The sequence below is a fragment of the Bison bison genome, unplaced genomic scaffold (genome assembly GCF_000754665.1).
Source record: "Bison bison bison isolate TAMUID 2011002044 unplaced genomic scaffold, Bison_UMD1.0 scf7180017864037, whole genome shotgun sequence".
In the NCBI taxonomy this organism is placed as follows: Eukaryota; Metazoa; Chordata; class Mammalia; order Artiodactyla; family Bovidae; genus Bison; species Bison bison.
The window spans coordinates 12,983,454-13,000,673 of record NW_011494609.1 but is presented as its reverse complement, the minus strand read 5'-3'; the positions used below and the strand labels follow the sequence as shown (position 1 = coordinate 13,000,673).

Below are 17,220 nucleotides of genomic sequence, written 5' to 3'. Positions count from 1 at the left end.
GAGATAAATCCACGCACCTATGGACACATTATCTTTGACAAAGGAGGCAAGAATATACAATGGAGAAAAGACAATCTCTTTAACAAGTGGTGCTGGGAAAACTGGTCAACCACTTGTAAAAGAATGAAACTAGAACACTTTATAACACCATACACAAAAATAAACTCAAAATGGATTAAAGATCTAAATGTAAGACCAGGAACTATAAAACTCCTAGAGGAGAACATAGGCAAAACACTCTCCGACATAAATCACAGCAGGATCCTCTATGACCCACCTCCCAGAAAATTGGAAATAAAAGGAAAAATAAACAAATGGGACCTAATTAAAATTAAAAGCTTCTCCACAACAAAGGAAACTATAAGCAAGGTGAAAAGACAGCCTTCAGAATGGGAGAAAATAATAGCAAATGAAGCAACTGACAAACAACTAATCTCAAAAATATACAAGCAACTCCTGCAGCTCAATTCCAGAAAAATAAATAACCCAATCAAGAAATGGGCCAAAAACCTAAACAGACATTTCTCCAAAGAAGATATACAGATGGCTGACAAACACATGAAAATATGCTCAACATCACTCATTATCAGAGAAATGCAAATCAAAACCACAATGAGGTAAGATTTCACACCAGTCAGAATGGCTGCTATCCAAAAGTCTACAAGCAATAAATGCTGGAGAGGGTGTGGAGAAAAGGGAACCCTCCTACACTGTTGGTGGGAATGCAAACTAGTACAGCCACTATGGAGAACAGTGTGGAGATTCCTTTAAAAACTGGAAATAGAACTGCCATATGACCCAGCAATCCCATGTCTGGGCATAAACACTGAACAAACCAGAATTGTATCAGACACGTGTACCCCAATGTTCATCACAGCACTGTTTATAACAGCCAGGACATGGAAGCAACCTAGATGTCCATCAACAGACGAATGGATAAGAAAGCTGTGGTACATATACACAATGGAGTATTACTCAGCCATTAAAAAAGAATACATTTGAATCAGTTCTAATGAAGTGGATGAAACTGGAGCCTGTTATACAGAGTGAAGTAAGCCAGAAAGAAAAACACCAATACAGTACACTAACACATATATATGGAATTTAGAAAGATGGTAATGATAACCCTGTATGTGAGACAGCAAAAGAGACACAGATGTATAGAACAGTCTTTTGGACTTCTGTGGGAGACAGCAAGGGTGGGATGACTTGGGAAAATGGCATTGAAACATGTATAATATCATATATGAAATGAATCACTGGTCCAGGTTCGATGCATGATACAGAATGCTCGGGGCTGATGCACTGGGATGACCCAGAGGGATGGTATGGGGAGGGAAGTGGGAGGGGGGTTCAGGATGGGGAACACGTGTACACCCATGGCAGATTCATGTTGATGTATGGCAAAACCAATACAATATTGTAAAGTAATTAGCCTCCAATTAAAATAAATATAGATTTATATTTTAAAAATTAAATAAAATTAATTAATTTTAAAAATAAATAAAATCCTGAAAGATCGTGCTGTGGAAGTGCTTCACTCAATATGCCAGCAAATTTGGAAAACTCAGCAGTGGCCACAGGACTGGGAAAAGTCAGTTTTCATTCCAACCCCAAAGAAGGGTAATGCCAAAGAATGTTCAAACTATCACACAATTGCACTGAATTCACATGAATTCAAATTGCCAACATCCGTTTGGATCACAGAGAAAGCAAGGGAATCTCAGAAAAACACCTACTTCTCTGGCTATGCTAAAGGCTTTGACTATGTGGATCACAACAAACTGGAAAATTCTTAAAGAGATGGGAGTACCAGATCCCTTACTTGTCTCTTAAGAAAACTGTATGCAGGTCAAGAAACAATGGTTAGAACTGGACGTAGAACAACAGACTGGTTCAAAATTGGGAAACATATATGACAAGGCTGAATATTGTCACCCCGATTATTTCACTTCTATGTGAAATGCTGGGTTGGATGAATCACAGCCTGGAATTAAGATTGCCAGGAGAAACATCAACAACCCCAGATACATAGATGGTACCACTCTAATGCAGAAAGGGAAGAGGAACTAAAGAGCCTCTTGAAGGTGAAAGAGGAAAGTGAAAAAGCTGGTTTAAAACTCAAAATTTTTAAAACTAAGTTTATGGCACATGGTCCCATCTCTTCATGGCAAATTGAAGGGGAAAAAGTGGAAGCAGTGACAGATTTTCTTTTCTTGGGCTCCAAAATAACTGTAGACAGTGACTGTAGCCATGAAATTAAAGATGCTTGTTCCTTGGAAAGAAAGCTTGACAAACCTGAACAGTGTATTAAAAAGCAGAGACATCACTTTGCTGACAAAGGTTGGGATAGTCAAAGCTATGGTTTTTCCAGTAGTCATGTACATATGTGAGAGTTGGACCATAAAGAAGAGTAAGCACTGAAGAACTGATGCTTCCGAATTGTGGTGCTGGAGAAGACTCTTGAGAGTCCCTTGGAATGCAAGGGTATCAAACCAGTTAATCCTAAAGGAAAGCAACCCTGTATATCGACTGGAAGGACTGATGCTGAAGCTGAAGCTCCAATACTTTGGCCACCTAATGGTAGAGCCAACTCATTGGAAAAGACCCTGATGCCTGGAAAGATTGAAGGCAAAAGGTGAAGGGGTGGCAGAGGATAAGATGGTTAGATAGCATCACCGACTCAATAGACATGAATTGAAGCAAACTCTGGGAGATAGTGGAGGACAGAGGAGGCTGGCATTAGGTCACGAGGAGTCAGACATGGCTTAGTGACTGAACAACAACAACAAAACACTAAAAGAAGATAACAGGGTTATCTTTTTTTCCAGTGAGAAATAGAAGTCCCAGAGAGGCAAAATGGTAACAGGGTCCCAGGCCCATGGTACTGTGAAGCTGGAGATCAGTGCCCTAGAGAAGCCCTGGCTAGGTCCCTCAAGAATTGGATTGGTTCTTGTCAATTAGAAGTACACTGTAGTGATTAAATTAAGACAATACTTCCCAGACCCAGCTGATTGACCCAGTCAATCAGGAAATACGTGACAGAAGACAGAGCATGTTTTGCTTTGATTCGGTTTAGCAATGGTGTCTGCTAAGGATTTCTTTGTTCAAAGTTGCCATCATGGACTAGGAGAATTCTGGCACTAGGGGCAAAGGTTAGACTGACTGGCTGCCTCCTCAGGCCTCACAGACTGCTATGTGTGATATGATCACTTACCAATTTTCCTCTCAGCAATATAGGAATTCCAATGCAAGGGTAATAACATACTTGTCTTAGAGAATCAAAGAAACAGAATGGCTGGGAGCACAGGCTCTGTGATCACACTGCTGAGATTTAAACCTTGGCCCTAACTAGTCAGAAGAACTTAAGTCATGTAGTGTCCCTGTGTTTATTTTCTAAACTGTAAAATGGAGATAATTATAGTATCATCCTATGGGGTTATTATAAAGATCAAATGAGGAAATACACCAAAGAGCGAACATGAATTCTGTTAGGAATCAGACTTCAGTGTTTAATTTGTAATGCAATGTCAACACAATACTTCTAACAGATCACACCCAAGGCCACACTCCAGTTACAAAACAGTTCTTTCTTCAAAAAATCTTATCCTCAAAACAGATCTGCTCCCTCACCATCATTATCCCTAGTTTCATGCTGTCCTTCTTACCTCCAACAAAATTACTGTGATGCCCAAATGCTGAACTTTTGCTGAATAGTATCCATTTCAAAAGAAGTCTGTTTCCTTCACGCCACTCAGTGTAAGTCCAAATATTATGACTCATTTGTAGGTGTATGCTCTCTGTTGCTGCAGGAAGCTAATGAAACTTAAATTTATGAATTCAAGTATGCTCCTGGTAGTCTCTGACTGAGATTTCCAGGGCTTCCACAATATTCATCCCATATTATATGCTCAAGAAATGCTAGCCATCGGCACTTGTAGGCAAGTCTTTTTATTTCTAGCTGCTTGCATACAGCATACCTCAAGATATGCTTTCTCAGTAAAGGGCTATTCTCAAGTAACTGGGAAGCCAGGCTAGCATGAGCAAACAAAGATTTTGAGACCATCCTTTGTTTTCTAATTTTTATCTCTATAGAACAGTCCAAGTAGTTATCAGGAATTGACCATGGCCTGGACTTTTTAAGCCAGCATAGCCATATCTCAGATAAAAGAGGGTCTTGAAATAGCTTAAGTCTTTCTATTTCTGAATTTCTACAAGCACTCATCTGACAAAGAAGGAAACAAAGTAATAGAATGAATACCCAAGATCACACATGGTGATTAGGCTGACTCTGGAACCAAGGACAAGGGTTTATTTGTACCTAACGGAGAAGGCAATGGCACCCCACTCCAGTACTCTTGCCTGGAAAATCCCATGGACAGAGGAGCCTGGTAGGCTGCAGTCCATGGGGTCACAAAGAGTCGGACACGACTGAAGCGACTTAGCAGCAGCAGCAGCAGCAGCAAAGTCTATTAGGAATAAATGATTGCGCAAAATAATTTAGTAATCGTTTCTCTCTCCAGGAGTTTCTCCTGGTCAGGAACTCATGAGTTTCTTAGCTGGGTGGTTCAGGCTCTCAGTCTTTCATGATTGCAGTCATTGGAAATGTTGCCTGGAACCAGAGGAATCCCTTCCTAAGTGGTTAATTCCTAGTTGGAAAGATGGTCCCTCTCCACATGGGCCCCTCCACGGGGATGTTTGAGTGCCTGCAGGACCAGACTGCTGGCTTCCCTCATACAGAGCCATCCAAGAGCCCAAGAAACACTAGCAATACCTTTTATGATCCACCCCTGGAAAGTCACACCACATCAACTTGGCCATAGTCTACCAGCACATGTCAGTCCCATTTTAGTACCAATTCTTCCATCTGTTTTGGACCCAGCACTGTCTGTATTCCTTCATTTGTAATATAAAAGTAACGACCTTTTTTCAGGGATGTTTTGAACATAACCCAATATAAGAATATCAAGAGCTGCTTAGTACAATGAGGGGCCCACAACAGGCACTACTTAGAAGTGACTTCGCTTCCTTAAGAAGCCTGTCCCTAGTTTGTCTCATTCTCTTAAATTCCAAGAGTCAAGTTCTTTTTCCCATCCATGGAGAGCCAGATCCTACCCACCCCACCCTGCTGCTGCTGCTGCTAAGTCGCTTCAGTAGTGTCCGACTCTGTGCGACCCCATGGACTGCAGCCTACCAGGCTTCTCCGTCCATGGGATTCTCCAGGCAAGAACACTGGAGTTGGTTACCATTTCCTTCTCCAACCACCCCAACCTACTCAGAGCCAAAGTTAGGACTATTCCGAAGGCGGAACTCTAGTTCTTGGAGCCGATCCCAGCACCGGCGCGCTTTGCGAGCGGACCGGAAATGGCTCCGGCAGTTCTTTTTCGTCCGGGAAGGCAGTGAGGGAGGCTGCGGGCCAGCTCCGGACGGTTCACAGGACTGGGATACGGTCGCTGCAGCGCCCTGAAAGCTAAGCCGAGCGGCAGGGTGCCCGAGGGTGAAGGGGCTGCGCTCTCCCGGCCTCACCATGCCTGGTTGGAGGCTGCTGGCTTGGGCCGGCGCCCGGGTGCTGGACCGCGGCACGGGTGGCCTGGGCACTGCCCTGGGCTCGGGAAACAGGTGGGTGCTGGGGAGAGACGAGCGTTGGGGGTGATCCTTGCACTCGCGGCCGCGGGCTGTGGCTAGGCCCGGCCCAGGGTAGGAGGGAGCTCCGTGCAGGCCTGAAGAGTTAAGAATCGCTACTCAAAGGACGTGCCCTTTGAAGGGTTGAAGGGATAGGTTTTTTATTTTCAAAGCTGATAAGCCGGCGACTAGCAGCAAGAAGTACCAACCGCAATAATATTATCTTCCAATTAGTGAGTGTTAATAATAAATGTTGTTTTAGAAACATTAGGCACCTTGGTTCATGTAGCCTCATGAGAGCTGTTATCATGCGTTTTACAGACACCACCGGAGAAGGCAATAGCACCCCACTCCAGTACTCTTGCCTGGAAAATCCCATGGACGGAGGAGCCTGGTAGGCTGTAGTCCATGGGGTCGCTAGGAGTCGGACACGACTGAGCGACTTCACTTTCACTTCTCCATCCATGGGATTTTCCAGGCAAAAGTACTGGAGTGGGGGTGCCATTGCCTTCTCCGCTACATAGGACTACCCTGTTGGAAATCTGTTTATCCCAGAGGAGAAAGGGAGAACTTTTTCTCCAGGATTAACGGTTAAAATATGAGCCCCGTTATTTTCATGAGGAATGTCAGTGAAAAAAAACTGGAACAGGATGCACACCTTTCTCTAAGGCCCTGACTATACTTTCCAGCTGATGTAACCTCCTGTACATTAAATGAGGAACCTTTTGAATTGTACTTTGTTCTCTATTTTTGCAGAACAGACATCTGCGTTTTGGTCAGAAGTCTCCATGGCAAGAGTGGTACTTGGTGGGATGAACATCTTTCTGAAGAGAATGTTTCCTTTGTTAAGCAATTGGTCTCTGATGAAAATAAAGCCCAATTAGCAAGTAAACTCTGTCCTCTGAAAGATGAGCCGTGGCCTATACATCCTTGGGAACCAGGTGGTTATTTTGTGTATGTTGTGTTCTCATTGCCTGATTACTGTCTGACTGGCACATTTAAAGTCATAGTGACTTCTAGATAAATTTGTCATATCTGTTTCATGACATAATGGTGTCTGTTTCATTGTGGTTTGGTTTGCAAGTATATTTCCAGCATCCTAGTCTACTGTTAGTGACTGTCTGATGATCATCAAAACTTCCTTAAGAAACTGCATAGTAGGTGAAAAGAGAATCATTCTGCAAATGTTTTTTTTTTACTTTCTTCAGATAAAAAATAGAAAAGAAAAGCTGGAAGAGTGCAATGAACTAAAATGTATCACTCAGAGATTTGCATTTGAGGTGTTGCACTCAATGCCTGCCAAGCATAAGCCCACAATCAGCTCTTAGTACCAGACAGAGTGCTACATCCATCTTTGGCCGGAGCAAAAAGCATAAGACCTTTCCTGCTGAGGGTATTGTCTTTGACTGGGGGCTATTGTGGCTGTCAAATTGTTTAATGACTAGACATCTCAGTGGAGCAACTTCATCAATTTATACAACAAACTGAGTGCCATGGTAGATGCTAACATTTTTTAGCCACAAAACCACTTAGGTCATCTCTGTAACTTCAGCTAACTTCTTAGAGTTTGAGTAGTAGATATTTCCTGATTAATGAGGTTGGATATGAATTGATAGTAGGAAAGCAAGGCATAAAGGTGGATTCATCATGCTTTCTATTAATTACCACTGTTCTAAATACTAGAATATACCACTTTAACTGTTTTCTTTATTTTGTATAGTTCTCTTATATTTTTTTATTTTACTGAGATTTATTGAGTAATACTGTGTCAGGCATGGTTGAAGGCACTTACATCTGAAAGGAACAGTTGGAAAAAACTGTGTGAATACTGATTTGTCTTTAATTGCCAGGTTCCTCTAGAGTGGGCCTTGTTGCACTGAAGCTAGGCATGATGCCATTATGGACCAAAGATGGTAAGAAGCATGTGGTCACATTACTTCAGGTGAGAAAGAAATAGAAAATAATAGCAAATCTGTTGTGTGTGCTGAGATCTATTTGTACAAACCTGTTGCGCAATAGACAATATTTGTATCCTGAAACATGTGAAGAAGAGGTAGAATGGAGCATAAATTCTGTGAAAGAGGCTTCTGAGGATGTCAGTGAATGTTCTTACTCATGCCTGAGTGGTGGCTTTCTTGATAGCGGTATTGGGATAACTGGAGCAATAAATTAAAAAAAAAAAAAAAATTGGAACCTAACTTCTTACAGATCTACTAGTTTAACTCACAGTCAGAAAAAAGTCTCAGTCCCATCTTATTTTCATTTATGCAGTTCTTTCAACTCCAAGTTGTAATTTTGATCTCTTTACTAACTCAGAGTATAACACTTACCTGGAAAAGAAGCATTTTGTTGTCTGAAACAAGGTTACTGGTTAAGAATGTAGGGCCTGGAACCTGAATATCTCATATCTCGGTTATACCATTTCCTAGCTGTGTTCTTTGAAGCACTGCCTCATCTGTAAAAGATAGGATTTTATTCTTCAGGAGAAATCACTATGACCTCCCTCAAAGGGTTACTGTGAGGCTTGCACAAGATGATAAATGTCAGGCACTTAAATTTAAAACAGTGTTCAATGTCCAACATTAGCTGTTGCTGCCTTTATCAGTATTATAAAAATCACTGGTAAGTTGAGACCATCATTCTCCGGATTACTTTAAACAGCTCACTTCATCTTTGGAGTTAAGCCTTGGACAAGCGATTAGGCAAGCGATGGAGATTAAAGTGAGAGCCCATACATGGAAGTGCTTCTGGTACTGTCAGGCACAGGTGGCCTGCAAGCCCTTAGTAAGTTTTTACTGACTCTGAATGATCAAGGAAAGAATTATATCAGTAGTTTCTAGAACTCTACAGAACTTTGGGAACTTTCAGGAATGACGGGTGGGATTGTAACTTGGAACAACTACTTCAGGAAATAGCATTAGGGAAAGTTGAGGTAGGTGAACCTGTGGTCTTCCAGTTTCACTCCTGAGTGTTGCTAGAAAACTCAAACAGATGAGTTATAGCAACATTACTCTTAATACTCCAAAAATAGAAATAACTCATGTTTCCATCATGGTAAAATGGATAAAGAAATCATGGCATATTTACATGATAAAGTGCTGGGTGGCAGTGAAAAATGCACAGAATGGAGCTGCAAAAAGCAGTGTGGGTGAACCTTACCAATAGAATCTTGAGCAAAACCAGGAAAATCTGGAGGAGTCTATGTGGTCTGACTCCACTTACATGAAGTTTCAACAGATAGCACTAAACTACAGGATTAAGCAGTGCTTTCAAAGGTAGTAATTATAATGAAAAGTTAGATAAATAATTACCACAGTCTCAAGAGGGATGGTTGTTTATTTGAAGGGCAGTGCCTCTCAAACTTTTCTGTACCTCAGAATCACCTGGGGGGCTCAGAAAACACAGGTTCTGTTTTAGTAGGTTCTGGCAGGGGCCTGAGACCCTGCATTTTCACACAGTTCCCAGGGGATGCTGATGCAGCTTGTCTAGGGACCACACTTTGAGAACCACTGCTCAAAGCGTAAAAAGGACAGGGAGGAATGGGTGTGAGGTGGGGATTGGGAAGAGACACAGAGGTTTGGGGGATTTTTGATGTGGGTAGCGGTTATATGCATATTTTCTTTGTAAATACTCCATTTTGTTGTATATTTTTGTTTTATGCACATTATGTACTGTGGTTAATGGTTTTTTTAGATGGTGATTGGTTTTAGAGGGATGATGAGATCAGAAACTTTAGAGAATTGTTAACTGTCTTAGGGACTCAGTGTGGCTGGTATGTAATATTAACATGTATTCCAGCACATTGATTTTGTGTGTGTGTGTGTTTTGTTTTTTAGGTACAAGACTGTCATGTCCTAAAATATACTCCGAAGGAAAATCATAATGGAAAAATGGCAGCCCTGACTGTAGGAGGAAAAACTGTGTCACGTTTCCATGTAAGGATGCATTTTCATTCCTAGAATACTGCATTTCATTAGCTTTAGATCTGAATTCTTTGAAATTCTGAATTAAGTTTTGAGGCTATCCCATAGTCATAAACTTGTCCTGGAGGTAAACTGTGGATTTGGGGGAAGACAGTCTGATAGAGGGGCATCCCTGGTGGTAAAGAATCTGCCTGAGATGCAGGAAACCTAGATTTAGTCCCTGGGTTGGGAAGATCCCCTGGAGAAGGGAATGGCAACCCACTCCAGTATTCTTGCCTGGAGAATTCCATAGACAGAGAAGCCAAGGAGAGACAAGAAGGCCTTCTTCGATGAACAGTATATAAAAATAGAGGATAAAAAAAAGAAGGAGAAAGACTAAAGCTCTCTTCTGGAAAATTGGAAATACCAAGGGAATATTTAACCCAAAGATGGGCACAATAAAGGACAGAAGTGGTAGAGATCTAGTAGATGCTAAAGAGATCAAGAAGAGATGGAAAGAACACACGGAAGGACTGTACAAAAAATATCTTAATGAACTGAATAACTGGTTCATGTTACCCAGAGCTAGGCATTCTGGAGTGTGAAGTCCAGTGGGCCTTAGGAAGCACTGCTGTGAATAAAGCTAGTGGATGCAATAGAATTCCAGTAGAGCTATTCAAAATTCTAAAAGATGATGCCATCAAAGTGTTGCACTGAATATGTCAGCAAATCTGGAAGACCTAGCAGTGGCCACAGGACTGAAAAAGGTCAGTCCTCACCCCAGTTCCCAAGAAGAGATGGGACTAAAGCATGTTTGGTACTAAACATTTTTAGTACTAAAGTACTAAAGAATATTCTAACCATCCAACATTTCCACTCATCTCCCATGCTAGTAAGGTCATGCTTAAAATCTTGCTTGCTAGGCTTTAGCATTATGTGAACCAAGAACTTCCAGACGTCCAGGCTGGGTTTAGAAAAGGCAGGGGAACCAGAAATCAAATTGCCAACATTTGCTTAATCATAGAGAAAGCAAGGGAATTCCAGAAAAACATCTACTCTGTTTTATTAACTTCACTAAAGCCTTTGACTGTGTGGATCATAACAAACTGTGGAAAGCTCTTAAAGAGATGGGAATACTAGACCATCTTACCTGTCTCCTGAGAAATCTGTATGCAGGTCAGGAGCAACAGTTAGAATCCTGTATGGAACAACTGATTGGCTCAGGACTGAGAAAGGAGTATGACAGTGCTGTCTGCTGTCACCCTGTTTATTTAACTTAAACACTGAGCACACCATGAGAAATGCAGGGCTGAATGAGTTACAAGCTGGAATCAAGACAGGCAGGAGAAACATCAACAACCTCAGATATGCAGATGATACCACTCTAACGGCAGAAAGTGAAAAGGAACTAAAGAGCCTCTTGATGAGGGTGAAGGAGGAGAGTGAAATATCATGCTTAAACTAAATATTAGGAAAAAAACACACTAATATATTGGCATCAGCCCTACTACTTCATGGTAAATAGAAGGGGGAAAAGTGGAAGTAGTGGCAGATTCCTCTTCTTGGGCTCTAAAATCACTGTGGATGGTGACTGCAGCCATGAAATCAGAAGATGTTTGCTTCTTGGCAGGAAAACTATGACAAATCTAGACAATGTGCTGAAAAGCCAAAACATTACTGTGCTGACAAAGATTAGTATATCAAGGCTATAGTCTTTCCAGTGGTCACATGAGGTTGTGAGAGCTGGACCGTAAAGAAGACAACACCAGAGAATTTATGCCTTCAAACTGTGGTCTGGAGAAGACTCCTGAGAGTCCCTTGGACAGCAAGGAGATCAAACCAGTCAATCTTAAGGGAAATCAACCCTGAATACTCATTGGAAGGACTGATGCTAGAGCTGAAGCAACGGTATTTGACCACCTGATGCAAAGAGCTGACTCATTGGAAAAGACTGATGCTGGGAAAGATTGAAGACAGGAGGGGAAGGGGACAACAGAGGATAAGATGGTTGGATGGCATCACCAATTCAGTGGACATGAGTTTGAGCAAGCTTTGCAAGATGGTGAAGGACAGGGAAGCTTGGTGTGCTGCAATCCATGGGATCACAAAAGAGTCAGACACAACTGAGCGACTGAACAACAACAACAATTCCCAAGTAGAATGCTGAGTTTGTAGTTTAAATGTGAAAACATCTGCACAATTAGTATTTTGGGGTTTTTTTGGATAACTAAAAGCAGAGAATACCTTTTAAGAAATGGTGATGATTTTCACTAATGGCTGCTGAAATATCTTTATGTTTACTAAAACATTGCTTGTCTCTAGATTAATATTTTTTTATTGTAAATTGTTTATGAAGTGAGCATGAATGGAAATTAGGAGATAACCTGTGCTATGCAGCTGTCAAAATTAGCAAGTGTTTATCGTTTACCTTTTATTTCCTTGTCATAGTTAATTTTTTATTTAAAAGTTTTAATTTTCTTTTTTTTTTTTTGAATTATTTAATTTATTTATTTCTGGCTGTGCTGGGTCTTCGCAGCTGTGCAGGCTTTTCTCTAGTTGCAGTGCGCAGGCTTCTCATTGCAGTGGTTTCTCTTGCTGCCGAGCATGGGCCCTGGGGTGCGTGGTCTTTAGTAGTTGTGGCTCCCGGGCTCTGGATTGCAGGCTCAGTAGTTGTGGCCCATGGGCTTAGTTGCTCATTGGCATATGGGATCTTCCTGGATCAGGGATCAAACCCTTGTCTCCTGCATTGGCAGGAGGATTCTTTACCACTGAGCTACCAGGGAAGCCCCATAGTTAACTTTTCAGCACTTGTTACATGCTGATAATATAGGCATAAGTCTTTTACATTTATTAACCAATGAACTTTTTCAGACTCTAATAAGGATAAGTAACTCCCTCAGGGACACCCACTAATAAGAGGTAGACAGTCAGACTCCAAAAGCCTTACTTTCTTAATTGTCTCTTGATATCCACCCTTTGGAAACATACAGGGAAGGCGGACTAATAAATCAGCCATCTCAATACGGTACTATAAATTGCAGCAGGCACACTGGCCAGTTCTGCTTGTGGAAATCTTAGATTTCGCAGGGAGGAGACCAGAAAGAAGGGCGGGTGTTAAAGGTATGCCAGGGGGAGTGGGCTTTACAGAAGCAGACCTGTGGAGGAGGATTGCTGCCTGGGAGGAGGACAGTGTGTCTGGATCTTAATGTGTGGTGGGGCTAGTGGGAGAGTGTGATAAAGGTGTGAAAGGTGGGGCTGTCAGGATGGAGTTTAGAGTTTCTGAATTCTTTAACCAGAAAGTGAAAGAAAGTGTTAGTTGCTCAAGCTTGTTGACTCTTTGTAACTTCATGGACTGTAGCATGCCAGGCTCCTCTATCCTTCAGGCAAGAATACGGGCGTGGGTTGTGATTCCCTTTTCCAGGGGATCTTCCCAACTCAGGGACAGAACCTGAGTTTCTTGCATTGCAGACAGAGCCATTACTACTCACTACTTTAACCAGTGCAGTAGTCAGATTAGTCAAAGCTATGGTTTTTCCAGTAGTCATGTATGGATGTGAGAGTTGGACTATAAAAGCTGAGTGCTGAAGAATTGATACTTTTGAACTGTGGTGGAGAAGACTCTTGAGAGTCCCTTGGACTGCAAGGAGATCCAACCAGTCCATCCTAAAGGAAATCAGTCCTGAATATTCATTGGAAGGACTGATGCTGAAGCTGAAACTCCAGTACTTTGGCCACCTGATGTGAAGAACTGACTCATTTGAAAAGACCCTGATGCTGGGAAAGATTGAAGGCCAGAGGAGAAGGGGATGACAGAGGATAAGATGGTTGGATGGCATCACCGACTCAATGGACATGAGTTTGAGTAAACTCCAGGAGTTGGTGATGAACAGGGAGGCCTGGTGTGCTGCAGTCCATGGGGTCGCAAAGGGTTGGACATGACTGAGCGACTGAACTGAACTGTAGTCATATTGTTATCATAGTTAACTAAATTATAAAATCCCCCATGCTGGGAGGACTTTTAAGGGGTGAGCCCTCTGGGAGAGTTGATTAAAGTCTTTTGCGCTGGAGCAGTTGCCCTGGGCTTGGGAGAGGCAAGCATTATAAAAGACCAGGTGAGGATGAGCTGGTGGGACAGGACCCAGCAGGTCAGTGCTGATGCTGTGACCTGGGACAGAGACAAGGAACGGATTGCTTTGGAGGAAAGATGTAAAGAGTTTACAGAAAAGGCAGGTGGAACTGTCCTATAGGTAGTGGGGTATGTGTGCTAAGTCACTTCAGTCGTGTTCGACTCTTTGTGACCCCATGGACTATAGCTCATCAGGGTCCTCTGTCCATGGGGATTCTCAGGCAAGAATACTGGGAGTGGGTTGTCATGACTCTTCCAGGAAATCTCCCAGACCCAGGAATAGAATCTCTTATGTCTCTTGTATTGGCAGGTGGATTCTTTACCACTAGCGCCACATGGCATATACTGATCAGTAAATTGGCAATGGTTGAAGTCCTATGGTTTAATAGGCCTGTCTCATAAGTATTATAGGACTTATTTTTGCATATTATGGTAGTATGTTTAGCTTATTTTTCATTAAGACTTCATAGTAATATCTGCTACTCTTGACAGTTTATTGACTAATAATTATGGGTTCAGATAAGGTAGTTAAAAGTACAATGTGATATTTTTGGAAACTTTTAAAAAATGTCAAATGTTTGAATTTTTAAGTGTAAGTATTTGCCAGACCTCCTGTGAATCATATGAGCAATTCTTTACTTTGCTAGATACCACTGTTTTCTAATTGATTATATTTCTGTGTTTTTGTTAGGACTGGCACTGTCATCTTTATTTCATTACCAATTTTATAAATTTCTGGCTCTTTAGCCTTCATATTTGTAAATCAGGTGTCATGTTGGGGTAATCCATTCTGCTGTAGCAGATTTGTGAACATTACTTCCTCAGGACTGTGAGACAGTGGGAAATGAGTGGGCATGGCATCAGAAGAGCTGAGTTCTGTTTCTGTGGCTGCCATTAGCTCCTTCACTCCACCTTTCAGAACATCCATTTTCTTATCCACCAAAATAAGCAATTGGACTTGATGGTCTCTGTATTCCCTCCCAGTTCTAGAAGTTTCACATTGATTCTCAAATACTTTGGTTTTTAACAAAAAACAAAAGTTCCCCTCCTACTTGCCAGCTCAATTTATTTATTTTCCTTAATGATGAAGACAGTCTTGTTGATAAAATCTTAATAACTAAACTATTAGAGAAATGTTAGTACTTTCATTTCTACTTTTGTACTTGAGACTGGTCTTCATACCTTAAGTTTTATCTCACCAGTGAATGTATAGCACAGCAGGATGCTGATTTGGATGCTGATTCTTAATACTGTGGTGAATTTTAACCGCATAACTGACATGAATTTTTTAAACTATTCACTACCGTGGTATAGGAAGTGCTTCAGAGGCCCATTTATTCTTTAAGATATTAATTTTCTAGGTCCAGAGGTCATGTATTGCAATATTAAGAAACAAGTTTGTCTTTGAATGACCTTTTGTCAGAATAGGATGTGAAAATGAAGTTCTAGAATTCTTTAGAAGTAAAGCATTTTGGTTCACAAAGAAAGATTTTTGAAATTCAATGTATACAAACTTCAAACTTTCATTTGCACATTGTAACCCTCAGTGAAACTGCAAGTAGATTGATTTTGGAGGGTCTGAGAGAGAGAGAGATCTATGAATATTAAATAGTGTAGCATTTTACAATGATTTGATTGAATCAGTTTTATTTATAGTAAGGCTGGAATGTTATTTTTCTTAATGTGTAAAGAATTTATGCCTCCAAGAAATTAGACTACTTGGCTTTTGCTATTTGTGTACCATATTATAAATAAAAACTGATGTGGTACATAATATTTTTGAATAAGGAAGTTCAAGTGCCTTACAAGTTGATTAAATCAATTCATATTTGGAGCAGAGAAGCATTTTCATTGTGAGAAGGATAATTGAAGAGAACTTTGAAGAGGGAGAAAAAAATGCAACCTTGTAGATGGGATTATCCAAGTGTGACACTGCTGTCAGTCTTTTAAATTGCCTTTTGAAATCATTTATTTGGAAGTTAGGAAAAAACCCCTGTAACACTGCTGTTGACTTCAGCTCAGCTTGAACATTTGGTTTTTCTCAGGACAGATGCATGATTAGTTTTATGATATTTTTATTTAAAAGAAAAAAATTATTCAACTTTAGTGAAATTGGAAGATAATCAGGAAGTATGTATTACCTTTGTCCTCCTTATGTCTCAGTCTAGAGTTACTTAGACAAGATGTTTATCTTGTCCATTTTGTATTACTAAAAAAAGCACAAGATTTTTTTCATAAGCCTCCTGGAATACTTAAAAACTGATATTAATAAAATATGTTTTTTAAATTGCCAAGTAGAATATGTGAAGATCAGATATAAAATTGAAATTCTGTTCTAAAATTCAATAAATTTGAATCTGATCCATCAGGGAAATAATTTTAAGTATCCACATTTTTAGATGTTTTATTGAAATTAAATTGATCTAAAACACTGTTAGTTACAGATATGCAACATAGTGATTCAGTATTTCTGTACATTACAAAATGATTCCCATGATCAGTATAGTTACCATCCATGGCCATTCAAACTTACTACAATATTGTTGACTATATTCTCCGTGCTACTATATTCATCCTCAAGACTCATTTATTTTGTAACTGGAAGTTTACCTCTTAACTGCCCTCACTATTTCATTCATCCCCCCAGCCCCTCCCATCTGGCAACCACCTGTTTGTTCTCTGTATCTATGAGTCTGCTTCTGTTTTGTTACCTTCCATTCATTTGGTTTTTAGATTCTGCGTATAAGTGAAATCATATGGTATTTGTCTTTCTTCATCTGACTTACTTCACTTTGCATAATATCCTCTAGACCCATCCATGTTGTTGCAAATGGCAAGATTGTATTTTTTTCATGGCTGAGTAATATTCCATTTTGTATGTGTTTGTGTGTGTGTGTGTGTACATGTGTGCATGTGTACACAAACATCTTCCTTATCCATTCATCTGTTGACAGACACTTAGGTTGCTTTCATATCTTAGCTATTGTAAATAATGCTGTGGTGAAAATAGACATGCATATATCTTTTCCTATGAGTGTTTTTGTTTTCTTTAGAAGAATACCCAGAAATAGAGTAACTTAAATAATATGGTGTTTCTATTTTTAATTTTTGGGGAACCTCCATGTTGTTTTCCATAGTGGCTGCACCAGTTTATGTTCCCATCAACAGTGCATGCGGGTTCCCTTTTCTCCACATCCTCTACAGAACGTGTTATTTTTTGCCTTTTTGATACTAGCCATTCTGACAGGGGGAGACAATATCTTCTTGTAGTTTTATTTGCAGTTCCCTGAAGAGGAGAGTGAAAAAGTTGGCTTAAAGCTCAACATTCAGAAAACTAAGATCATGGCATCTGGTCCCATCACTTCATGGCAAATAGATGGGTAAACAGTGGAAACAGTGTCAGACTTTATTTTGGGGGGCTCCAAAATCACTGCAGATGGTGATTGCAGCCATGAAATTAAAAGACGCTTACACCGTGGAAGGAAAGTTATGACCAACCTAGATAGTATATTCAAAAGCAGAGACATTACTTTGCCAACAAAGGTCCGTCTAGTCAAGGCTATGGTTTTT

At 40.6% G+C, this 17,220-nt stretch overlaps 1 protein-coding gene across 1 annotated transcript in view; it reads left to right on the top strand.

Moving 5' to 3' along the window:
• Positions 1–5,364: 5,364 nt before the first annotated feature.
• Positions 5,365–17,220, top strand: part of MRPL3 (mitochondrial ribosomal protein L3) — a 57,227-nt gene continuing 45,371 nt past the window's right edge. The window contains exons 1-4 of the mRNA XM_010834974.1: positions 5,365–5,619; positions 6,379–6,563; positions 7,473–7,564; positions 9,459–9,557. Of these exons, the coding sequence (XP_010833276.1) occupies positions 5,528–5,619; positions 6,379–6,563; positions 7,473–7,564; positions 9,459–9,557 (468 nt within the window). The 5' untranslated portion in view covers positions 5,365–5,527. The remainder of the gene's footprint in view (positions 5,620–6,378; positions 6,564–7,472; positions 7,565–9,458; positions 9,558–17,220) is intronic.